The sequence below is a fragment of the Oryctolagus cuniculus genome, chromosome 1 (genome assembly GCF_051225735.1).
Source record: "Oryctolagus cuniculus isolate XC-2025 breed Fujian yellow rabbit chromosome 1, ASM5122573v1, whole genome shotgun sequence".
Lineage (NCBI taxonomy): Eukaryota > Metazoa > Chordata > Mammalia > Lagomorpha > Leporidae > Oryctolagus > Oryctolagus cuniculus.
In genome coordinates, this window is record NC_142867.1 from 210,857,232 (window position 1) to 210,877,151 (window position 19,920).

General features: G+C 47.0%; 1 protein-coding gene across 22 annotated transcripts in view; it reads left to right on the forward strand.

The window, feature by feature from the left end:
• The window catches only part of ZNF462 (zinc finger protein 462), a 148,799-nt gene that overhangs the window by 53,070 nt on the left and 75,809 nt on the right, over nucleotides 1–19,920 (forward strand). For 3 of the 22 annotated variants that reach the window (XM_051855978.3, XM_051855976.3, XM_070055244.2), the window contains exons 2-5: nucleotides 7,105–7,354; nucleotides 8,211–13,843; nucleotides 14,615–14,779; nucleotides 16,362–16,648. In XM_051855978.3, the coding sequence (XP_051711938.3) occupies nucleotides 7,135–7,354; nucleotides 8,211–13,843; nucleotides 14,615–14,779; nucleotides 16,362–16,648 (6,305 nt within the window). In that variant the 5' untranslated portion in view covers nucleotides 7,105–7,134. Of the gene's footprint in view, nucleotides 1–2,751; nucleotides 3,358–3,432; nucleotides 3,558–3,791; nucleotides 3,930–5,555; nucleotides 5,702–7,104; nucleotides 7,355–8,210; nucleotides 13,844–14,614; nucleotides 14,780–16,361; nucleotides 16,649–19,920 lie in introns of those variants that run through there. The other 19 variants (XM_051855991.3, XM_089319191.1, XM_089319136.1 and 16 more) reach the window with 18 other exon arrangements.

Consider the following 19,920-nt stretch of genomic DNA (forward strand, 5'->3'; position numbering starts at 1 on the left):
AGGTCAGTTCTCATCCAAAGGAAATGACGTGGCTGAAGTTTTTTGGGCAAAACCATGGACACACAAGAGTCAACAAGTGTCAGGGAGCTGAGGTTGGGACTTCTGTGGACTTTTCCCCCCACATGGATGAAGCTCTTTTGGCCGAATTTTCCTATACTCGCCACAAGACAACAGCCAGATGTCATTTTTTTTTTCCTTGAAATAATACTACTGAGTGAGGTAAGTTGTTAAAATGGTTTCTGGATTCCTTTACTGAAACCACAGAATCCAGACTTGGTGTGTTTGGCTGGATCTTGAGAGCCAAGAACAGTTTTGGCCTTGATGGTAGCTCCAAGCCCTGAGGTCAGTCAGGCCGCCGAGCTCACAAGGAAAGAACTCAGTGCGTGTTTTGGTCTTTCATGATGTGCAAGATGACTTAGTGTGGCTTTTGCTTACTCTGCGTCTTAATCAGTTCTGTAATGAAGACCCAGCAGCATATCTGCAACTTCCCTTTAATTTTACAATTTTTATAATGAGAGTTCTTGTAGTGTGAAAAGTGGCTGTAGAAACCCAGCCAGCATTCTGAAGAGTCTATAAAGGAACACCGTGATTTTCTGTCTCTGCTGGATGGGTGAGGTTTGGCTCTGGAGGAGAGAAATCAGTTATCTCTTGTTCCTAAATGCTAGGGCAAGAATGACTTCAAAGTTTCCAAGGAGCTTCCTGATGAACCCCTGACATTTCAGAGAACTCCTCTGTACTTATCACTTCTAATGTATTCATTCGACACCAAGAATGGTTTTCCATTTTTTGAAAGAACATGATGAGGAGCTGTGATCTAGTTTGTCATGGTTGCCTTCTTTGGAGATTTTTAGTGTGGGGGAAGGTGTCTGCGTTTTGTTTTGTTTCTAAGTCACATCTCAGAATATTGTCAGGACACTTGGAGAGCTGGAGTTATCTAGTGAACTGCAGGTTCCTCTTCCCACACAATGAAGGCTGAAGCTGCTGAGATACCACCCTGCTTCCTCCCTTTCTTTTCTTGTCCCTTCTCTCCTTTTATCTCCTTGTTCACATCACACGCTTCCTTTTCTAAGGACAGGAGAGCTGGCAGACTGCCTATTGGCCTGTTGGCCTCAATTAGCCTTATATCATTGCAAAGGAATGCATGAATTCTCCAGAAGGTATGTAGTATCTCTTTCTGTGTTAGACATTCACTACCTGCTTTCATAACAGGTCACTCCGCCAGAATCAGTTCTTATTTACATATCCAACATTTTTAAGCCACTTGGATTATATCCCTAGATGCTCATCTCATTTTAATGACGATCCCAAAGGCATCTGCTATGAAATATGACTCCAACATGTGCTGTAATACTTGAAAACTTTATTCAGGAGAGCAAACCTGAATTAAGAGAGAACTTGAAGACTAGCATCCTTATCCAGAAGGCGACTGGGTTATTAATCTGCAAATTGCCTGCTTCAGACACTGTGCTTGTGTACAAGGTTCCACAGATGGACCAGGCCGAGCATGCACAACAGAGGCCACTTGCATTGGCAGCACTCGGTCTCATGGTATTTCCCGGCTACTATTTAAATCCAGTCTCATATTGGGGGTTACATATGTGACTGCAAATTAATCCTTTCTCTTCTGAAAATTTGGTTTTGAAGAACAGCTGTGTCTCCCTTCTGAATTCCTTAATTATTTATCCTCCCTGATATGTTAAACCTTTCATTAGTGTGGTAAATTGCCAGGAGTACACAGAACTGCTTAGATCATGTAGCAAACAGTATAAACATTTGATGGGACATTTGAAGACACCACATGGTGAGCCAGGGTCTATAGTAGTACCAAATGCAGTGAGAGCCGTGGAAGCGAATTATTGTTGGAAGGTCTTTGCTGGGTTATTTAACTAGTTGATTTTTTAGAAACAATAACATGGTTCTAGTACGTATGTCATTTGCACTTATTCAGACATGGATTGATTCTCCCCTAGGTCTTGTGAAATTTGAAGCACACATGCTCATATCTGAGTTCCAACGTAATCAAGGAAATTGATCACTATGTATGTGTTTAAAAAATTAGATATTCCATATTTGCATTTGTAGATCTGATTCCATAACTAGTGTCCCTAGAAGAGATTTCACCTCTACTTCTCATTTCAGGACTGTTTAGAAACATACTTGAAATGATTTTTCAGTTACTAGGACTTCTACTTTGGCCATGACCGGAGTAAATGATTAGTAGCGTTGTAGAACATTCCTTGTTGCTGAGAACAGCAAGCCAACATTCACAAGTTTGTTAATTAGTGGTTTTTCCTTTCTATTTCTCTTCCCAAGGTCTTGGGTCTTACAATTAGAAATATTGACCTCCCATTACAAGCCACAACTTGTTGACCTCATTCTATCAACGATTTCTGATCTGTAAATACATTTTTTAAGAGTGATCTTAAGGTTCTTGGTTTCCTCTTTTTTTTTGGAGCTGAGCTATTCTGAAGTTCATGCATTGCATTACCTGTCCTTGGATAATTAGTTTCTACATTCAAAGGAAAGGAAAGTAAGAAAAGCACAAACAACAGGTGCTCACTCAAGCCTTTTATTAGAATTGTGATTGAGGAGGATTGGGGAGTTCAGTGTCTTATAAACGAAAGTAGGTTTCTGGAGTGGACAGAGGAAAAGCACCTTATGGTGTTTCTGGTTCAATTTCTCAGAGGCTTTGAAGGTTATAATTAGTTGCTACTGAATCACATGGCTGTGGTGCTTCACAGCTTTATTTCTGGTCCGCAGCCCTTCAGTCAGGGAACAGGTTAGATGCAGGCAAGGCCTCTGCATTTTGCTCTGGTTGCTTCCTGGAGACAGTTGGGGTTTTGACTTGGGGACCACATTTATGCTCCTGGGCCACTGAGCTTTTAAAGAGCAGTGTTTGCCAAGCTGACCTGGACAAGAGTTGATGGTGGCGGCCTTGTGAGAATGCCATGAAGCGTCCAGGACGCCTCCCCTCTCCAATTACATCTGAGCAGTGAGTTGGAAGGACGTGCACGACGAAGCTGTGGTTTCTCTCCCCGCTCCTTCAGAGGAGAAAAACCTGAGGCTTAATGATGGATCCCTGGGATTCTGAGCACAGCCAGCGGGTGGGCGGGAGGCCTAAATGAAAGTCAGTCTTCCTGAGATGGAGAAAGAGCAGGCTGTGGCCCTAATTTCCTTTTCCTCTTTCTCGTGTCTCTGAGTATGTTCCAAACCGTGAACATCATCTCTGGATGGTTTTTAAACTTGTGTTCATGAGTTTGTCAAGCATGGACAATTAGATTTTGGGTTTCCCATCAGAACTCCAGAGTTTGAAGTTCTCAAGCTATGAATGTCAACTGAAGAAACCCAGAACTAAGAGTAAGTAGAACTGAAGAATGGTGAATAGTTAGGGCGGTCTGAGGTTTCATGTTAGGAGAGTCAATCGCATTAGGTATTGGGCTGTTTTAGAGGGAACCTGTTTTCAACCTGGCTGGCGTTATCATGGTGGGGGGGGTGCTAGTCAGAGTCACAGGTGGAACCTATTCGGCCTTGTGGGGTCTGAGGATAGTGCCTTGGAGGTAGGAGATGGGGCGTGTTAGTTCATTTTGCAGATTCATCTCAGAAACCTTTTGAAATGGCTTTTCTTTTGACTTAATTCACTGCCTTCCTCATCTACTTCTGCTTTTGCAGATTTGGTGAGGAAAAAAAATGTGGCTAATCTCATAATCACAGTCTTATTAATTAAATGAAGTAAGTGATAAGAGATCCAGGCTTTTGACCTTCAGCCATAATTTTGTAGTGGCTTAGAGTCTAGGCTAGCCTCTTAGCATAGTTCCTCCTCTGGCTTGGTGAGACAGTCAAACACGCAGTTTCACTCATTGTTGGCTTCTTAAAGGAGTACCATCTGCTGCAGAAGCATAATCTTTGCGTGATGGATGGAGCATCCTCAGGTCCAGTTTTCTTTGTCTCTGTCCCGGCTCCCCTTCTCTCCTCCCCTTGCTTCTCTCCTCCCACCCTCCCCCCTTTTTTGCATGTGTGTACAACCACAGTCTCATCAACTCATCAAGTTTCTATTTCTTGGATTGCTTGGGCCATGCTAGCAATTTCTGTTTCTTTCTTCTGTCAGTGCCTTCAGGAGAAAAGTGTACACAAAGGCAAAATGGCTTTCAAAGTAGGCTACATCCTCATTTCAGTGCTTGGTGCAGACATCAAATTGAAGGCCGTTCAGCTCTACCTGATGCTGGTTCTCCCAGCAGCTTGGAGATTAACCTCTTCTAAGGCTCCGAGCTATTTTTGAGGGAGAGACTGCAACAACATTAAAGCTAGAACCCATTAGGAAATCACTTTCATCATCTCTTCTTTTTCCAAATCAGTGCCTCTTTTTTTTTTTTTTTTTTTTTTTCTGATCTCCTAACCCTTTAATCTCCTTTGTAGCCGAACCCGGAGATTGTTAGTTTATGTTTATAGCCAGTGAAGTTAGCATCCTTGAAAATAGCTTCGGAAGACACCAGGAAATCAGAGAACTGCCCAGACAGGTGAATTTCAACTCTAGGTGGATGATTGCACACCCAAGGTGCCCTGCTTTCCTTGTGCAGAAGTGTCATTTTTGTTGACGTGGTGCAAAGCAGGCTCAAACTTTCCAAAAGACACCCAGCAGAAAGCCTTTTGTGGCGTTATTTCTAAAGGCTTGAAGTTTTCAAGGGAAGAGATTTTGTTTTCCTCTGGGCTACACAATGGAGCTTTCAGAGAACCTCTTTTAAAAGGAATAGCTGCGGCCTTTGTGTTGAAGGGTGTGTCAGTTGGCAGGGTCTGCTGATGCAGACAGACTGGCTGGTGATTAACAAAGGTCATTAGACTTTGGAATCTGGCATGCAGCTTCGGGTGGTATGTCTTCTGTGTGTGGAAGGATGACTCCCAAGAAGCCAAGGCACTCTGGAGGTCCCCCTAGCGCAGCCCCAAGTCCTACTGGAGGACAAGGGTCTGTCTGGTCCAGGGTCCTGCTCTAACCAGTGCTCTGCTGGGACTAACGAACCAGCGTTATCCATCATGGAATAAAAGACCCTTTGGAGATCTTGGTGAATGACATTTGAGGAGGAGAAAGGTGCTGCTTTTCGGAGAGAAAGGAAAACAGATCGTCCTTTGTCGGGCAGAGAAGAGCCTAGGAGGAGCCCAGCCTGCCCTCCGAGCGTTCATTTCTGATTGTCAGCCTAGCAGACTCCAAGAGAAGCCATGTTGTGAACCGAGGAGAAGCCTTGAGCTAAAATGGCTGCTCCTAAAGCTCAGAGGACTAGGGCAGCTTAGTGAGTCTTAGAGCTTCAGTGACGCAGGAGCTCCTATCTCTTGAAAGTGTGATAAACACATTCAGCAGCGCTGTGGCTTGTTTGGCTGAGATGAAAGGACTAAGCTTGGGGGATGGGGAGCGCGCACTGGATGATCTGCTTTTTTTCTGTGAAGTGTTCTAAATGCAGGAGTCGTCTGCACCATGGAAAAATTTGTTTTCAGGTCTAATGGACTGTGCGAAAGGAGAAGCGGGGTGGGGCCTCACTGACTGCTGTAATTTGATCCAGAGCTGATAGCAACCTCTTCCACACAATTTGGGTTGGTGCTTAGACATAAAAGCTTGTGTATCTGGAATATTGAAACTTAGTTAGCTGAAAAGACTCTGGTGCACAGTTCAGTGTTTATTGAAAAAGGATAAATTGCTGGGTGAAAAGAAGACGAGGTAAATATCTGTGTCTCACTCTGCAAGCTCAGTCTGTCCAGGGCTGGACTTGCCAGAAGTTATTTTAGCAGGCTATCAGGAGGAGCATTCTTTCTTAGAAAATCCTCCTGCCATGGCTCCTTTCACAGCATTGACATGTTATTACTGGACTTGGTTCCTCCTGCAGAAATCATTTATCTTTTACAGTAAAGGTATAGAAAATTGCATCATAAAATAGACTTGGCTGCAGCTTTAGTTCTTGGACATCTGGTTCTAGATTGCAATGACTCAGTAGAGTTTGTGGTGAGCTTAATGAAATAACTCACTCATTAAGATAATAACCAGGTGTCTCCACTTAGGATATATAGTAGGATAGGAAGCGCTACACCTTTCAGATACCTGTTTGATTTCTTAATGGTGGGACTTTCCGTGGAGGTTGTGTGAAGCTCTCTGTATGATTTCAGCCACACAGGAAGTAGCAGAGTGAAGGAAGTTTTGCTTTATTCCACAACAGGTTCACAGCTTGTCGCATCCAAGTATGCACTTTTTTTTTTTTTTTTGTAAAGGAGAGAAGTAGGAGAGAAGTGGAGAAGATGAAAAATCATGATTTAGAAGCTCCTTTTGGAACCTGCTTGTTTCTGTCATCTTATGTAAACCAGGATGGGGGTGCAACTTTAGAAACTGGTTGTCATCCGAAGTTGGTTGTTGGAAAACCTCATGAGAAATATTTTATGACCTAATTAGATTGGAGAAACTGTTAGGTTATAATTGGTAGGCAGTAAACGAACAAATAACTATTTAGCTCATGGGAAAAAAAAAAAAACAACTACACTATTGGGGGAAGGGAGGGAAGAGGTGTACCCCAATACCAGTAAAGATATTAAGATAATAAAAGCTACAATAAACTCTCTACCATGACTCCTGAGATTGCCTACTGTTTCACCGTTTGATGATAACACACCAGTGTAATAATATGAAAACAGCAAATGAGAGTTGAACTTGCCATTTCTTCTGTATGAACATCTTCCTGACTTCTGACAAGTTTCTTGTTCAAGAAGGAAATGAGTCCAAGGCAGAATTAAAGTCCATAATATTAAGTTACCAGGAAATTTGAATTCTCTGGAAAAACTCAGAAAGTAATAAAACTTTTGAAGTAGTAAGGCTTTCCTTAACAAATGGCATTTGAAGATACATCAAACCAGAGAACATTTATGTTTTTTTCCTTCTTTGAGATTACAAAGTCAAGGACATCATGTCTATTATGACCAGTTGGCCTTTCTTCGGCCAGCGTTCCAGTTGGCAAAGAGCAGTGAGAGAAATGTCCCTCCATGAGACGTTTTCTCTCTAATGGCTGTGTCGTCCTGTGCGCTTGAGGGGTGTGATGAGCGCATGCCTTACAATGTTGTATTCTGACTTCTGCCCAGGTTCCTAATGTGAGAGGCTAGATCCAGGCCATGGAGGTGCTTCAGTGTGATGGCTGTGATTTCAGAGCCCCGTCCTATGAAGATCTCAAGGCACACATCCAGGATGTCCACACCGCCTTTCTGCAGCCGACGGATGTTGCCGAGGACAATGCGAACGAGCCCCGGTCTGGATCCATGAATGCCAGCAACCAGACAGAGGTGGAGTTTTCTTCTATAAAGGATGAGTTTGCGATTGCAGAGGATTTATCAGGTAAACCTGTACTACACTCAGGAGAGCTCGTATATGTAATTGCTGTCATCTACTTGTAGCTGTAGCTGTGGTTTTTGGTAGGTGTGGCTTCGGCAGAGTCTCTTGGTCTTTGTTAACCATTTGTGTGGTCTGGGCACTGTGTTTTCTCTCCTTGGGTATCCCAGGTTATTGTCTTCTTGACTTCTTCATGTTTCTAGTTTCCTTTTATTTTTTAGAGAAAGATTTGTGTATTTTAAAATATGTATTTATTTACTTATGAGAGGCACTGAAACAGATAGTGAGGGCTCCCATCTGGTGGTTTATTTCCTGAATACTCAGGGCTGAAGCCAGGATCTAGGAACACACTCTAGGTCTCCCACATGGCTTGCAGGAACCGAATCACTTGCATCATCACCACTCGCTCCTCTGGTCCACATTAGCTGGAAGCCAGAGTCAGGGGCTGGAGCTTGATGTACTGCAACGGGGGATGCAGGTGTCTTAATCATGAGGCTAAATGCCCATGCCTTAGTTTCCTTTTAATTTGGAGAACAAGGTAGCATCTTGGAAAGTTCTAGAACAGATATCACAATTTATGAAGCAGATTTTTTTTGTTTATAGCTATGTGGCTCATTTATGGAGATAAGGAGAATATTATACCAAAACCTGTATACTGCATTTCCTTCCATGAGAAGGTGAAATATGTGAATGTTCATTAATGCTTCACGAACACTCTGTAAAGGCTTGTATTGAGACATTAGGCCTTTTGAATGTGGTGTTTATTAATGAAGAAAAATTGACACAGGACTGATTGTCATGATTGAATGATTCACTTTTGTTTTGCTTTTCTCTTCTCACTTGCCTTGTGCTTTCTCTTTAGGTCAAAATGCAACTGCACTGGGGACCGGAAGTTACTATGGCCACAGTCCAGGATATTACGGTCAGCATATTGCCCCTAATCCCAAACCAACAAACAAGTTTTTTCAATGCAAGTTCTGCGTACGCTACTTCAGGTCCAAAAACCTCCTCATAGAACACACTAGGAAGGTCCATGGAGCTCAAGCTGAAGGGAGTTCGGCAGGACCACCTGTCCCGGGATCCTTAAATTATAATATCATGATGCATGAGGGATTTGGAAAGGTCTTCTCTTGCCAGTTTTGCACATACAAGTCACCAAGGAGGGCGAGAATAATTAAGCATCAGAAGATGTATCACAAAAACAATTTGAAGGAGACCACAGCTCCCCCACCCGCTCCTGCTCCAATGCCAGACCCTGTGGTGCCTCCCGTGTCCCTGCAGGACCCCTGCAAGGAACTTCCAGCAGAGGTTGTAGAGCGCAGCATCTTAGAATCCATGGTCAAACCTTTGACCAAGTCCCGAGGCAACTTCTGCTGCGAGTGGTGCAGCTACCAGACCCCGCGCCGAGAACGCTGGTGTGACCACATGATGAAGAAACATCGCAGTATGGTCAAGATCCTTTCCAGCCTCAGACAGCAGCAAGAAGGGACTAATCTACCCGATGTGCAGAACAAGAATGCCCCCAGCCCCACTTCCAACTCCTCCTATCTGTCCATGAATGCTGCCAGCCGGGAGATCCCCAACACGAATGTCTCCAGCTATAGGGGCTCCATGGGCAACTCCATCATGAGACCCAATTCTTCTTCAGCTTCCAAGTTTTCGCCCATGTCTTACCCTCAGGTGAAGCCGAAGTCACCTCACAATTCTGGCTTAGTGAACCTGACCGAGAGATCCCGTTACGGAATGACGGACATGACCAATTCTTCTGCTGACCTGGAAACAAACAGCATGCTCAATGACTCCAGTTCCGACGAGGAACTAAATGAAATAGACAGTGAGAATGGTTTAAATGCTATGGATCACCAGGCTTCAGGCATGTCTGCAGAGCAGCTGATGGGCTCAGATGGCAACAAATTATTGGAGACCAAGGGGATTCCGTTTAGAAGATTCATGAACAGGTTCCAGTGCCCCTTTTGTCCTTTCCTGACCATGCATCGACGTAGCATTTCCCGTCACATAGAAAACATCCACTTATCTGGAAAGACAGCGGTCTACAAATGTGACGAATGTCCGTTTACTTGCAAGAGCTCACTGAAACTTGGGGCTCACAAACAGTGTCACACGGGTACCACGTCCGATTGGGATGCCGTGAATTCCCAGAGTGAAAGCATTTCTTCCTCTCTGAATGAAGGCGTCGTATCTTACGAGAGCGCGAGCATCAATGGTAGAAAGTCAGGTGTCCTGTTGGATCCCTTGCAGCAGCAGCAGCCACCGCCGCCGCCGCCGCCACCACCGCCACCGCCGCCATCACAGCCACAGCCGCTGCAGCAGCCGCAGCCACCACAGCTGCAGCCACCACATCAGGTGCCACCCCCGCCCCAGCCCCAGCCACCACCAACACAGCAGCCACAGCCACCCACGCAAGCCCCACCCCTGCACCCTTACAAATGCACCATGTGTAATTACTCCACCACGACTCTGAAGGGGCTGAGAGTCCATCAGCAGCACAAACATTCGTTCTGCGACAACTTGCCAAAATTCGAGGGCCAGCCCTCAAGCTTACCATTGGAAAATGAGACAGACAGCCACCCCTCTTCCAGCAACACTGTGAAGAAAAGTCAGACCTCAATTCTTGGGTTGTCCTCCAAGAACAATTTTGTAGCTAAGTCCTCTAGGAAGCTCGCTAATGACTTTCCTCTCGATTTATCGCCCGTGAAGAAGAGAACCAGGATTGACGAGATAGCAAGCAACCTGCAGAGCAAAATTAACCAAACCAAACAGCAGGAAGATGCGGTGATCAATGTCGAGGATGACGAGGAGGAAGAGGAAGACAATGAAGTGGAGATAGAGGTTGAGTTGGACAGGGAGGAAGAACCCACAGAACCCATCCTGGAGGTTCCCACTTCCTTTTCGGCCCAACAGATCTGGGCAAGAGATGCCAGCGAACCCCAGAAGGAGCCCAACTTCAGAAACGTCACCCATGATTACAACGCCACCAATGGGGCTGAAATCGAGCTCACCCTCTCTGAAGATGAAGAGGATTATTACGGCTCCTCAACAAACATGAAGGATCACCAGGTTTCCAACACCGCTCTGCTGAATACCCAAACTCCTATCTATGGAACTGAGCACAATAATGAAAACACAGACTTCAGTGACTCCGGAAGGCTTTATTATTGCAAACACTGTGACTTCAACAACAAATCTGCCCGAAGTGTTAGCACCCACTACCAACGAATGCACCCGTACATTAAGTTCAGCTTTAGGTACATCTTGGACCCCAACGACCACAGTGCAGTGTACAGGTGCCTGGAATGCTACATCGATTACACCAACTTCGAAGACCTCCAGCAGCACTACGGGGAGCACCACCCAGAAGCCATGAATGTACTCAACTTTGACCATTCGGACCTGATCTACCGCTGTCGGTTCTGTTCGTACACGAGCCCGAATGTCAGAAGCCTGATGCCACATTACCAAAGAATGCATCCCACGGTGAAGATCAACAACGCGATGATATTTTCAAGCTACGTCGTGGAGCAGCAGGAAGGGCTGAACACCGAATCCCAGACCCTGAGGGAGATTCTGAATTCGGCTCCCAAGAACTTGGCGACGTCCACTCCCGTGGCTCGTGGTGGTGGCATGCCGGCTACGTTTAATAAGAACACTCCGTCAAAGACCTTTACTTCAGAATGTGAAAATCAGAAGGACCCCTCGGTCAACACCGTTGTCGTTTACGACTGTGACGTGTGCTCATTCGCGAGCCCCAACATGCATTCTGTCTTGGTTCATTATCAGAAGAAACACCCTGAAGAAAAGGCTTCCTACTTTAGGATCCAGAAAACCATGCGAATGGTGTCTGTGGACAGGGGCTCCGCCCTTTCTCAGTTGTCATTTGAGGTGGGTGCTCCAATGTCTCCCAAAATGTCCAACATGGGTTCCCCACCCCCCCCACAACCCCCGCCACCAGACCTCAGTACTGAGCTTTACTACTGCAAACACTGCTCCTACAGCAATCGGTCAGTTGTGGGAGTGCTTGTCCACTACCAGAAAAGACACCCAGAAATAAAGGTCACTGCCAAATATATCAGACAGGCTCCTCCCACAGCTGCAATGATGAGAGGGGCCGAAGGGCCCCAAGGCTCCCCTCGGCCACCCGCCCCCATGCAACAGCTGAGCCGAAGCAGCTCGGAGAGAGACGGCCCTCCTGTGGAGAATGAGATGTTCTTTTGCCAGCACTGTGATTACGGGAACCGGACGGTCAAAGGTGTACTCATTCACTACCAGAAGAAGCACCGCGACTTCAAGGCCAATGCCGACGTGATCCGGCAGCACACGGCCACCATCCGAAGCCTCTGCGACCGGAACCAGAAGAAGCCTGCCAGTTGTGTGCTTGTCCCCACCTCCGGTGCGGAGCGGGACAAAACCAAACTGCGGGCGCTCAAATGTAGGCAGTGTTCCTATACCTCTCCCTACTTCTATGCACTAAGGAAGCATATCAAGAAAGACCACCCTGCCCTGAAGGCCACGGTCACGTCCATCATGCGATGGGCGTTTCTAGATGGCTTGATAGAAGCTGGCTACCACTGTGAGTGGTGCATCTATTCCCATACAGAGCCCAATGGTTTGCTCCTGCATTACCAAAGGAGGCATCCAGAGCATTACGTTGATTATACTTACATGGCCACCAAACTCTGGGCTGGGCCAGACCCCTCCCCTCCCTCCCTCACAATGCCAGCTGAAGCCAAAACATACCGGTGCAGGGACTGTGTCTTTGAAGCCGTCTCCATCTGGGACATCACCAATCACTACCAAGCATTCCACCCCTGGGCCATGAATGGTGATGAGTCGGTGCTCCTGGATATTATCAAGGAGAAAGATGGTGTTGAGAAGCCCATCCTCCCCACTGAAGAGTTGGCAGGCCCTGTGAATTGTGAGAATAGCATGCCCATCCCCCTCCCCGAGCAGGAAGCTGAATGCCCAGAGGATGCGAGACTTTCCCCAGAGAAAAGCATGCATCTGGCTTCAGCCAACCCCGCCATCTCCTCCACCCCGTACCAGTGCACCGTCTGCCAGTCTGAGTACAACAACCTGCACGGCCTTCTCACCCATTACGGGAAGAAGCACCCGGGCATGAAGGTGAAGGCTGCTGACTTTGCCCAGGACATCGACATCAACCCAGGTGCCGTGTACAAATGCAGGCATTGCCCATACATCAACACCCGCATCCATGGCGTCCTGACCCACTACCAGAAGCGACATCCGGCCATCAAGGTGACCGCCGAGGACTTTGTGCACGACGTGGAGCAGTCTGCCGACATAACCCAGAACGACGTGGAGGAGACCAGCAGGATTTTCAAGCAAGGGTATGGCGCCTACCGGTGCAAACTGTGTCCGTACACGCATGGCACTCTGGAGAAGCTCAAAATCCACTACGAGAAGTACCACAATCAGCCCGAATTTGATGTCTTTTCCCCGTCGCCCCCGAAGCTGCCAGTCTCCCTGGAGCCCGAGATAACCACTGAAGTGAGCCCCTCCCAAGTCTCCATCGCCGAGGAGGAGGTGGGAGAGGAGGCCGTGTCCACTTCTCACTTCTCTACCTCGCACCTGGTCTCCCACACTGTGTTCCGGTGCCAGCTCTGCAAGTACTTCTGCTCCACAAGGAAGGGCATCGCCAGGCACTACCGGATCAAGCACAACAACGTGCGAGCCCAGCCCGAAGGCAAGAACAACCTGTTCAAGTGTGCCCTGTGTGCCTACACCAACCCCATCCGCAAAGGGCTGGCGGCCCACTACCAGAAGCGCCACGACATCGACGCCTACTACACGCACTGCCTGGCGGCTTCCAGGACCATCAGCGACAAGCCCAACAAGGTGATCATCCCGTCGCCGCCCAAGGACGACTCCCCGCAGCTGAGCGAGGAGCTCCGGCGGGCGGTGGAGAAGAAGAAGTGCTCCCTGTGCGCCTTCCAGTCGTTCAGCAAGAAGGGCATCGTGTCCCACTACATGAAGCGCCACCCGGGCGTGTTCCCCAAGAAGCAGCACGCCAGCAAGTTGGGGGGCTACTTCACGGCCGTCTACGCGGACGAGCACGAGAAGCCCCCGCTGCTGGAAGAAGAGGAGAGAGGCAGCTTTGAGAAAGCCGAGGTGGAGGGCGAAGCGCAGGAGATGGAGTGGCTCCCGTTCCGCTGCATCAAATGCTTCAAGCTGTCTTTCAGCACGGCGGAGCTACTGTGCATGCACTACACTGACCACCACAGCCGGGACCTCAAGAGGGACTTCGTCATTCTGAGCAACGGCCCCCGCCTGCAGAACTCCGCCTACCAGTGTAAGCACTGTGATAGCAAATTGCAAAGCACAGCCGAGCTGACCTCACACTTGAACATTCACAATGAGGAATTCCAGAAGCGTGCCAAACGTCAGGAGAGGAGGAAACAGCTTTTGAGCAAGCAGAAATATGCAGATGGTGCTTTTGCAGATTTCAAACAAGAGAGGGTAAGGATATGTTTTGATTTCCCTTCCCCCAGGAGGCCTCTCATCACTGGTGCCCACATGCACTTCTTCGTTGCCAGCCAAACTGCTGCAGGCTTCCTAGTGACTTAGCTTGCCAGAGAGCTCAATAAGTCAATTAAACATTTCGAGCCTGATTATCCCCCATTCTATGCTCTCCACGGTCTTTTCCCTGCCCTCCCTCCCTCTGACTCCTCCCATGGCTCCCCCAGGGGAGGTTCGGGGTGGTTTCTATGTATGTCTTTCTGCCAAGTAGCCTTATCTGAAGCCTAGTTACGCAACGACACTCGCTCTTTCCTAAGGCAGTGGTGGGCTGTCTCTTGGTATCATTAGCACGGCTCAGCTATGCGGTCTTCAGTGTTTGCTACATGAACCTAACATCTCAACGAGTAGAGGTTTTGTTGCTTGTTTTGTTTTGATCAAGGAATTCATTTAATGGCACAGCTATGCAACGTTTCACCTGCGTAGTTGGGACTGGTTTGAAAACCAGATAACTTATTGGCAGTGACAATGAGCTTCTACAAAGAAATCTTCTCTACTCACAAGCCGTAACATATTTGGGTTCCGGGGACTGCGTAGTAGGCAGTGTGCCATAACTCTGATGCATTTGTTATATAAAAACACTCACATATATCTCCCTTGGTTTTTAACCTGCTAATCTGCTTTAAAATACAATGTACTTGTAAGCTAAGAGAATAAATGCTGGCGGTCGAGCGAGGGCTCGGAGTACTGATGGCTACCACTGTATTTTACCAGCCTTTTGGTCACTTAGAAGAGGTGCCAAAGATCAAGGAGAGGAAAGTGGTGGGCTACAAGTGTAAATTCTGTGTGGAAGTGCACCCAACGCTCCGAGCCATCTGCAATCACCTGCGGAAGCACGTCCAGTACGGCAGCGTCCCAGCCATGTCCGCCGCTGTGAAGGTGAGCACCGGGGACGGTCTGGGCGAGCGGTCGTGTGTGTCTCTGTGTGTGTCTGTGTCTGTGTGTGCGCCACCTGAGTTACTTATTAACCCCGTCGCTGAAAGCAGCTCAGCAAAGAGTATCTCACAATGCGGGCATGCCTGAGTTATGCTTGGCTTGCTTTGGTTTGGCTTGTTTGGATTTCTTTGCAGGTCTGGACCTCCCTCATCTTTCTGTTCAGGGAAAGGTTGAGTTTTGATCGGGTTCCCTTCCACGTGGATAGTTTGGTGGAAGCAGAGTGTTCTGGATTCTCGGTATCACAGGCTTTAGTGCCATTAGGGCTTCGCTGCCCACCCCCAGTGCCCGAGGTTTTGAGAGGAATCACGTGGGTCCTGTTCCCATCATCCTAGGCTCCCCTTACTGCGTAGCCTCTTCCTCTTCTCGTCTGGCTGAGGATGCTGAGAGCCCAAGAGAATCTGTCTTTACCTTGTTATCCAGGGCCATGTGGGGAGGGCAAGAGACATTAAATCAAAATCTGAAATCCTTCAAGTCCCAGTTGACCCTGCACGTCCTCTGACCTGGCTTTTCTGCTCCATCCCCTCTCCCTGTGTGATGCTAACAGGTGTCTTCCTCTTCCCTTGACATTTATTAGACCACCTGTCTGGAACGTCATAATCCCTAATAGCAGCCACTGTTTCCATAACAGCTGCCGTCTTCCAGGATATTGCTATGCACTTAGTTTTGAAAGCAGAAGTCGAGTCAGGGTTCTGCCCTTTCCCTCTGGACCTATGGCTATATTTTTGTCATCATCCCTCCTTGGTCGTGCCTGCTGGTTTTTCAAGTTAGTGTGAAGGTAAAGCTGATTTCTTCATTGAAGACTGCAGCCTTCTGGGTTCGGGCAGAACAATGGCAGCCCAAGGACAGCAGCCATGTGCTACTTCCACGCACCACTGCCGTGGGCACCGGGCTTGTTTCCTGGAATCACACAAGAGACACAGAGGCAGCCCTTCCTGTGTAATCAGTACTCCAAGGAACTACCTGGAAACAAATGAAAAATGGGCGACTTCAAAGCAGGCCGCTCTTCCATGTTTCGAATTGATTGTACCATTGCCTTCCATTAAGGAGCAGAGTCACCGCCTGGAGGGTGGCGTGGAGGGCAGAGAGCAGGATCTGTTGCTTTGCTTCGTTTCTAGACGATGGCCCAAAGCTCTTAGAAGCCCAAACATTTCTGCTGTTCTCTATTGCTTCTTTTTCCTTTTCTCTGAGCCAATCCCCTTACCGAACTTTGTCAGTTTAGGTGGGGTTGCGTTTGAAATTTCTTTCCAAGGCGGGGAATAGGGAGTGAGCCATCTTCACCGTGGTGGAGCCCCACTTCCACATTTCCTGGACAAAAAAGCAACCTGTGTCCTGAAATGACCAGCACTGCGTGAAGATTGCCAATCAGGCTCGCCCTCCATTTAGGGGGTGCCCGAGTGTCAGGGGAAGATTTGCCAAGAAAGGCTGAGGAGTTTGGGAGAATGAAGGGAGAAGCGGAAAGCTGGGAGCAATGCTGATGGATATTTATTTTGTTGGTGGGGCGTGTGTGTGTGTGTGGTTCTCTTAGCAGGAGGCTGAAGACCCTTCCCACCTGTTCCTGGATGGATTGGAAGCAGCCAAAGATGCCAGTGGCGCCCTGGTGGGCCGGGTGGATGGTGAACACTGCTTGCTTGATGGAATGTTGGAGGATGAAACCCGGCCGGGGGGATACCATTGCAGTCAATGTGACAGAGTCCTGATGTCCATGCAGGGGCTGCGTTCTCATGAGAGGAGCCACCTGGCCCTGGCCATGTTTACCCGCGAGGACAAGTACAGCTGCCAGTATTGCTCCTTTGTTTCTGCTTTCAGGCACAAGTAAGTGCTATTGGGTGGGACCGGTGGTTTCTGAGAGATGGCATAGTAGAAGGCAGATAGGCCAGAGCTGGAGAAGCCTACATGAGTCAGAGGCCCCATTCGTGGCTCACGCCTGCTGCTGTTTTACCTTGGGCTTCAGTCATCACATCTGCAAAATGGGGCTAAGAATGGAAGCCTGATTGGATGGCGTTAGGTTTGGCACACGCAGGCGTGGAAGAGGACTGCTGTGATTGACTCAGGGAAGACTTGTAGCAGAAGGGAGTGGACCAATTTATGGGTGCATCTGTGAAACGTTCACTGGAAGCCGCATCAGCACAGGAGGAAGTAAAGTTCCATGTGGAAAGCCGAGTGCTGAAGAGGTGCAGTTAGGACTGTTAAATGCAGGTGATGAAAAAATCATGGTCTGAGTTGTTTTTTTGCAAAGGACTTTGAAAGATAAGGCAGTTTTTGAATGCCAAAGGCTGCTTGAAGTACAGGGTGGTCAAGAGGGAACTCAAGTTGCTCCTCACTACTTGGAAGGTGCAGATTTGGGCAGAGAAGTGAAGTGATTGGACAAGGTGCACCTTTTGTTGCCTCTCTCTTTTACCTGAGTAGAAGAGATAACTATTCAATAATGCGTTCCAACTGTCCGGGAAGGCAATTGGTTGTAAACCTGACAAGCTGTTTATGTTTATAATAATTAAAACACAATGATGGGCTATTTGCGTCTTTGGAAAGATGAAGTGCTACTTAATAGCTGTTGAAGAGTAGGCTTCTACAGGGGCAAAGATAGGCTATAAAGGCTTTGTTATCACACAGAGCCTGATGCCTCATCTGCATTATTAGATTCATACATTGGCACAAAATTATCTATCACTTTGTCTAACCTGCAGTGGGACTTTTGGTAATTCATCGAGAGTAAATGAGGACACTCCTGTGCTAGGCACTGTGTCTGGTGGGGAGCAGAAATAAGAACCAGACATGGTGTGTGACCTCAGGGAATTCAGGGTCTAGGACAGGGTTACATCAAGCAAACGTACATGTGACTCGACAAAATAAGGCACATGTGTTTTTAAAAACTCCATAAAATGCTGTAAAGCTTCAAAGAAAGGAAATGTTATAGCCACTTTGGTAGAGTCCGGAAGCTTTTATGGAGTAAGGAGCATTTGAGTCATGTTTTCAAGTAGGAAGCTAGGACTTGAATAATTTGGAAAAGGCACACAATCGGGAGGAAAAGATGAGAGAGCACAAACTGGGGAGGAGACTGGGAGGCGCACTGAGGCCCAGCTGCTGCTTCAGATGGACTAATCTGTAACTTCCATGGAACAGAAGAGTAGAGGACAAGGTCTGAAGACCTGAGTGGAGACCATAGGTGTAGACTTTAAATGCCAGAAATTAGTTCTTAAGGACTAGTTCGAAGTCTGAAATGAGTAAGGTAATCACAGTTGCTAACATTTCATACATCGCCTTGCAAATCATGTGCCTTCAAAGTATGACCTCATTACATTCACAAAACAGCCCAGTGAGGTATGCTTCCATTATTGTTTCCATTTTATGGTTAAGAAAACTGAGGCCCACATAGGTTAAGTAACTTGCCTACTCTCACACAGCTTAGTAGATGAGATTTTTAGCTCTGGCAACCTGACAATATTGCTTATGCTCTTGAGTTGACAAAAAAGATTGGGGGGTCATGTGCATTGTAGGGGGATGGGCACTGTGGCATGGCAGGTTAAGCCGCTGCTTGGAAATCCCACATCCTGTATGGTAGGATCTGGTTCCAGTCTCAGCTACTTTTGCTTTGGAACTGTCTTCCTGCTAATGTGCCTGGGAGGCAATGCATAATGACCCAAGTACTTGAGTCCCTGCCACCCATGTGGGAGACCTGGATGGAATTCTTGGCTCCTACTTTGACCTGGCCCAGCCCTGGCAGTTGGAGGCATTTGGAGAGTGAACCAGCACAAGGAAGATCTGTCTGTCTGTCTGTCTGTCTCTCTCCGTCATTCCAGCTTTCAAATAAACAAATTTTAAAAGAAAAAAAAAGATGGGGAAGATCAATTAAGAAGCAGTGGTAAAGGCCAGCTGCTTGTTGTGCTGGCCTTCCATATGGCTGCTGCACTTGGATCAGCTCCCTGCTAATGGGCCTGGAAAAGCAGCGGAAGACAGCTCAAGTGTTTGGGCTCCTTCACCCACATGGGAGACCCAGATAAGGCAACTGGCTCCTGGCTTCGGCCTGGCCCAGTCTCAGCCAATGAGGCCATTTGGGGAGTGAACCAGTAGATGGAAGACTTCTCTATTTCTCCCTCTCTCTCTGTAACTCTGCCTTCAAATAAATAAATACATCATAAAAGAAAAAAAGGGGGGGGGGAGCAGTGATAGTAGCTGAACTAAGCAGTTAGCTAATGGTTGAGAGAATAAATCTACATGACAAAAATTGACTTAATATATGAATGGCAAAGTAAAGTACAAATGGGATCTGTATTTTCGGTTTGGTTGAATGGTGGTACCATTTGGGAGAATGGTAGTGCTAGTTACAGAAACCAGGAGATGAAGAAAACATTTTTGTTTTGTAGGAAAAACAGGTCAGTTTGTTTAGCACAGGTTAGTTTGAGATAGCTAAAGACATGGAGAGATGTCCAGAGGCACTTGAAAACTGTGTGGGAGCTCAGGTGAGCATCATGTTTAAATGGTAAGCAGTACCTTTCCCATGTGAACCATTTAACATGGAATTCAGTTTTCTGGGATATTGATACAAATGAGAATGCTTCCTCACAACTTGTTTTGTAAATTGATTGTGTTTAGACTAATACTTGTTATGAAGTGCTATGGATTCATTGTAATTAAATAGTCTAAGAAGTTGCTTTTGGAAGACTGATATATAAAAACATGGCTGTGTTCCTCAGCCTTTTGATCATGTGACTCCTTTCAACACTCTTATGTGGGGCCTCTGTGTTAACAGTGACTGGAATAAGACAGCCCACTGCAAGGAGGGCGGCCAGTTAGCCAACCCCTTCCCCACCTGAACGTTACAGGACGAAAGTAGAATTAAAATCTAAAAAGAAACTCGGCCTTTAAAATTACCAAATCTGTCAAATTCCCATTCTTTTTCTGGATAATTTAGAGGTCTAATTGATAGGGATGGATTCTCACTGCCTTGACACAAAGTTTGAATTCCCTCATATATTACTGTCTTTTGTATACTCTTCCAGTTATCCATGCTGTGGAGAAGGAAAAATAAGTCTGCTGTGACTTATTAGCACTGTCATATTTCTCCATCCAAAAAGATCTGTTCTTTT